General features: G+C 44.7%; 1 protein-coding gene across 1 annotated transcript in view; it reads right to left on the minus strand.

The window, feature by feature from the left end:
* The window catches only part of LOC126218298 (uncharacterized), a 101,377-nt gene extending 99,323 nt beyond the window's left edge, over positions 1-2,054 (minus strand). The window contains exon 1 of the mRNA XM_049942117.1: positions 1,962-2,054. Coding sequence (XP_049798074.1) covers positions 1,962-2,054 — 93 coding nt within the window. The remainder of the gene's footprint in view (positions 1-1,961) is intronic.
* Between the last annotated feature and the right edge of the window lie 3,946 nt (positions 2,055-6,000).

The following is a 6,000-nucleotide window of genomic DNA, read 5'->3' on the forward strand; positions in this document are numbered from 1 at the left end:
ACCGCTTCAGCCGGCCGTGGTGGCCAAGCGGTTAAAGGCGCTACAGTCTGGAACCGCGCGGCCGCTACGGTCGCAGGTTCGAACCCTGCCTCGGGCATGGATGTGTGTGATGTCCTTAGGTTAGTTAGGTTTAATTAGTTCTAAGTTCTAGGCGACTCATGACCGCAGAAGTTAAGTCGCATAGTGCTCAGAGCCATTTGAACCATTTTTGAACCAATACCGCTTCAACCGCACGCGAGCTATGTGCCGGACATCCATCATGTTGGAAGTACATCGTCATTCTGTTATGCAGTGAAACATCATGTAGTAACATCGGTAGAACATTACGTAGGAAATCAGCGTACATTGCACCATTTAGATTGCCATCGATAAAATGTATGCCAATTATCCTTCCTACCATAATGCCGCAGCATACATTAACCCGCCAAGGCCGCTGAGGTTCCACTTGTTGCAGCCGTCGTGGATTTTCCTTTGCCCAGTAGTGCATATTATGCCGGTTTACGTTACCGCTGTTGGTGAATGACGCTTCGTCGCTAAATAGAACGCGTGCAAAAAATCTGTCATCGTCCCGTAATTTCACTTGTGCCCAGTGACAGAACTGTACACGACGTCCAAAGTCGTCGACATGCAATGCATGCATAGAAATATGGTATGGGTGCAATCGATGTTGATGTAGCATTCTCAACACCGACGTTTTCGAGATTCCCGATTCTCGCGCAAGTTGTCTGCTACTGATGTGCGGATTAGCCGCGACAGCAGCTAAAACACCTACTTGGGCACCATCATTTATTGCAGGTCGTGGCTGACGTTTCACACGTGGCTGAAAACTTCCTGTTTCCTTAAATAACGTAACTATCCGGCGAACGGTCCGAACACTTGGATGATGTCGTCCAGGATACCGAGCAGCATACATAGCACACGCCCGTTGGGCATTTTGATCACAATAGTCATATATCAACACGATATCGACCTTTTCCGCAATTGGTAAACGGTTCATTTTAACACGAGTAAGGTATCACGAAGCAAATACCGTCCGCACAGGCGGAATGTTACGTGATACCACGTACTTATACGTTTGTGACTATTACAGCGCCATCTATCACAAAGTGAAAAAAAGTGGTCCAACTAAAACATTCATATTTCTTTACGTACTACACGAATATGTAATAAAAATGGGGGTTCCTATTAAAAAAAAACCGCAGTTGATATCCGTTTGACCTATGGCAGCATCATGTAGTGGGCCAACCATATCGCCATCTGGTTTCCCTCTTCAAGCTAGACGAGTTTCGTTCTTTGTAGTATTTCGTTTGATACTTATTTTGTGAGATATTTGGCCGGGTCACTATCAATGGACCACCCTGTATATGAAGGGGACTTAAACAGCCGTAACACTAACTGGGTTTACAGCAACACTGATGAAACCGTGAAAAACTAGTCCAGTGGATAGAAAAAGAAGATCTATATGTGAGCTCGATATCAAGGACCTGCAAACTTTCCGATCCGCAAGATGGAACACAAATACCAACCCAGTCTTGTGTATGGTTTGCAAGGACAGTAATAACATCTCTCTAACACATACAAAGGAAGTATTAAAAACTTCCCAAAAAGTCAACATACGCCTATGCTAGTCACCGTGGGTATAGAATTCCCCGCAGTGAACTCCATGTGTTAGCCACGATGAAACTTTAACAAACCAAAGAAGTCGAAGACAATATTCGATGGATCAAACCTAAATTAAAAAACTATAAACAATTTATTGGGGTGACAATCAATGCTGCTAAGAGAAATGTACCCCGCGGCTATCGTAAGGAATATATACCTTGCTGGGACGAAGTCACTGAAAAGCTATACCAAGAGCACAGCGAGAGCGGTGGTAACGAAAAGGTAAAACAAGTACGAGAATCATTAAATAAAAAACGGAAACAAAGTTGGAAAACATTAACATCAGAGCTGAAACTTACCCACTCCAGCATAAAGGCATGCTCACTACTAAGGATATTAGGCTCTGCTTCTTCTAAAACTATTAGTGAACCAACATTACGGGCCTCACACATAGCACAGCACGTTAAACAACGAGCTGAAAATGTTCCTCTGACGATTCAGAGGAACATTTTCAGCTCGTTGTTTAACATCTGCAGCTGAAGTAAAGCAAGAGTTAGACGAAATGGCCAAAAATCTGCAACCTCGCCGCTATTACTCGAACACCTTCACAGAGTTAGAAATAAAAGTTCCCATTAGGAGCCTCAAAAATAGAAAAGCCGGTGGCACGGACGGGATCTTCCCAGAATTCATCAACTAGCTAGGAAATAACGGTACAAGTTGGTTAAGAGATTTCTACAACATTCTCAACACCGAGAAGATCCCACAACAGTTAAAAATAGCTCAAATTGTAGCAGTTCTCAAACCAGGTAAACCACGAAAGATCCAGCAAGCTATCGTCCAATAGCATTACTGAGCGTAAGCTACAAATTGCTGGAACGACACATATGCAACCGTATCTATAAGGCTATAGATGAAGTGATTCTACCGTTCCAGGGAGGCTTCCGCAATAATCGTAGCTGCTGCGACCAAGTACTGGCTTTGACATCACACATAGAAGCTGGCTTTCAAAGAGGACTGAAAACATCAATGGCATTCGTAGACTTAACACCTGCCTACGATACTGTGGACTCATGCTGTAACTGAAGACTCTCTTGAAGAACATACTTACTAATCGCAACTTAAAAGTGACAAGTGGAATGGACGTCAGTAATTCTTTTAAGATCAAGAATGGGCTACCTCAAGGCTCAGTCCTAGCACCACCTCTACACCAGCGATATGCCTTACACAGTGAGCAAAAAATTCGGGTAGGTTGACAACCTAACCATAGCAGTGCACAGCAGACCTCTCGAACAAGGAGCAAAGACTTTAACGGATGACCTTGAAGTTCTTAACAAATACTAAAGAAGATGGCGTCTTCACCCAAACCCGTCTAAGACAGAAGTCTACGCTTTTAATCTCAAAAACAAAGCCGTCAGTGAAAGGCTGATCGTGTTATTTGAGCAACAGAGGGTGAAACACAACTTCCATCCTAAATATTTGGGCGTAACACTGGACAGGACCCTAACCTACAATGAACACCTTAAAAAGGTTGGTCAGAAGCTCAAAATACGGAATAATATTATTAGGAAATTGGCGGGTAGTTCCTGGGGTGCAGGCGCATCAACTCTACGAACAGCAGAAACATCAACAGTCTATACCACTGCAGAATACTGTGCTCCTGTCTGGCAGGGCAGTCACTCTACCAACATGGTAGACGTGCAGCTCCACGTTACCATGCGTATTATCACTGGGACATTGAAATTTACCCCAATACCATGATTCTCCGTCATCGCCAACACAGCACCGCGAAAACTAAGACGACAGAAAAATCTACTAAATAAAGGGGTAAAAAACCCATAGATGATGCAAAATGCCTACCACTTCAAGACGTCATTAGAAATTTACCAAATCACCGACTGAAGTCAAGAAAGCTGATACGGAATAACAGCTACACGAGAGGAAAGGATAGCTTCAATCTTACAGGCGATTGGAAAAAGGAATGGGAGAACTCACTCAGTAATTATCACCTTATAACTGATCCCTCAAAAGCACTAAAAGGGTTCGACTTTGCTAAGAAAGACTGGGTTAAGCTCATCCGTTTCCGAAGTGGCCACACTAGATGCAAGGCTACTCTCCATAAATCGGGATTCGTAGATAACCCTAGCTGTGACTGTGGAGCACCTGAGCAAAATAACTGATCTTGTATTGAATAGAAACTGGCAAGTTCGTGAACGACACGGTGCTTATACACTGAAGCGCCAAAGAAACTGGTATAGGCATGCGTATTCAAACACAGATATATGTAAACAGCCAGAAGACGGCGCTGCGGTCGGCAACGCCTATTTAAGAAAACGAATGACTGGCGCAGTTGTTAGATCAGTTACTACTGCTGCAATGGCAGGCTATCAATATTTAAGTGAGTTTGAACGTTGTGTTATAGTCGGCACACGAGCGTTGGGACACAGCATCTCCGAGGTAGCGATGAAGTGGGGATTTCCCAGTACGACCATTTCACAAATGTCCGTGAATGCCGGCCGTGGTGGCCGAGCGGTTCTAGGCGCTACAGTCACAGGTCACAGGTTCGAATCCTGCCTCGGGCATGGACGTGAATGATGTCCTTAGGTTAGTTAGGTTTAAGTAGTTTTAAGTTCTAGGGGACTGATGACCTCAGAAGTTGAGTTCCATAGTGCTCAGAACCATTTGAACCATTTTTTTGTACCGTGAATATCAGGTATCCGGTGAAACGTCAAATCTCCGACACCGCTGCCGCCGGAAAAAGATCGTGCAGGAACGGGACCAACGAAGACTGAAGGCAATCGTTCAACGTGACAGAAGTGTAACCCTTCCGCAAAATTGCTGCAGATTTCAATGCTGGGATATCAACAAGTGTCAACGTGTGAACCATTCAACGAAACAACATCGATATGGGCTTTCGGAGCCGAAGGCCCACACGTGTTTCCTTGATGACTGCACCACACAAAGCTTTACGCCTCACCTGGGGACGTCAATATCGGCATTGGACCGCTGATGACTGGAAACATGTCGCCTGGTCGGACGGGTCTCTTTTCAAATTGTAACGAGCGGATGGACGTGTACGGATATCGAGACAACCTTATGTATCCATGGCCCGTGCATGTCAGCAAGGACTGTTCAAGCTGGTGTAGCTCTATAATGGTGTGCGACGTCAGCAACTGATATGGAACCCCTGATACGTCTAGATACAAATCTTGACAGGTGACACGTACGTAAGCATCCTGTGTATCACCTGCTTCCATTCATGCCCACTGTGCATTCCGACGGACTTGGCAATTCCAGCAGGACAATGCGACACCCCACAGGTCCAGAACTGCTATAGAGTGGCTCCTGGAACACTCATCTGAATTTAAAGACTTCTGCTGGCCACCACACTCATGAGACGTGAACATTATTGAGCATATCTGGGATGCATTGCAACGCGCTGTTCAGAAGACCCCTCGTACTCTTACGGATTTATGGACAGCCCTGCAGGATTCGTGGTGTTAATTCCCACCAGCACTACTTCAGACATTAGCCGAGTCCATGCCAATTCGCGCAGCGAAACTTCTGCTTCCTCGCGGGGGCCCTACACGACATTAGGCAGTTTCTTCGGCTCTTCAGTGTGTGTGTTAACCTAGACGAACAGCTTTATTCGTTTTGAGAATGATGTTTGAGCATTAACATAAACTCTACTAGGAAGAGAGTGGTACTATGATTGCTTTGAATGTTCCAGAAATAATCAGCTTCTAGTATTCACATAGTTTTTGACGGAGCACGAATGCACGTGACTATCCCCAAGAGCACATGGTTTGCTCGAAACCACACCGAATAACGAGGTATTCTGTGTGATTTCAGATATCTGGTTTCAGTTGCCCCACTAACTGTGCTAAAACTACCAGAAAGATGAAGGGCAGCGCCAACCTAATTTCGTGTAATAATAAATAATAGCATTGGTAAGATACCCGGATTTAATAACTTATGTTGTTGTTGTTTTTGTGGTCTTCAGTCCTGAGACTGGTTTGATGCAGCTCTCCATGCTACTCTATCCTGTGCAAGCCTCTTCATCTCCCAGTACCTACTGCAGCCTACATCCTTCTGAATCTGCTTAGTGTATTCATCTCTTGGTCTCCCTCTACGATTTTTACCCTCCACGCTGCCCTCCAGTACTAGATTGGTGATCCCTTGATGCCTCAGAACATGTCCTACCAAACGGTCCCTTCTTCTTGTCAAGTTGTGCCACAAACTCCTCTTCTCCCCAATTCTATTCAATACCTCCTCATTAGTTATGTGATCTACCCATCTAATCTTCAGCATTCTTCTGTAGCACCACATTTCGAAAGCTTCTATTCTCTTCTTGTCTAAACTATTTATCGTCCATGTTTCACTTCCATACATGGCTACACT

The sequence above is a fragment of the Schistocerca nitens genome, chromosome 1, assembly GCF_023898315.1.
Source record: "Schistocerca nitens isolate TAMUIC-IGC-003100 chromosome 1, iqSchNite1.1, whole genome shotgun sequence".
Lineage (NCBI taxonomy): Eukaryota > Metazoa > Arthropoda > Insecta > Orthoptera > Acrididae > Schistocerca > Schistocerca nitens.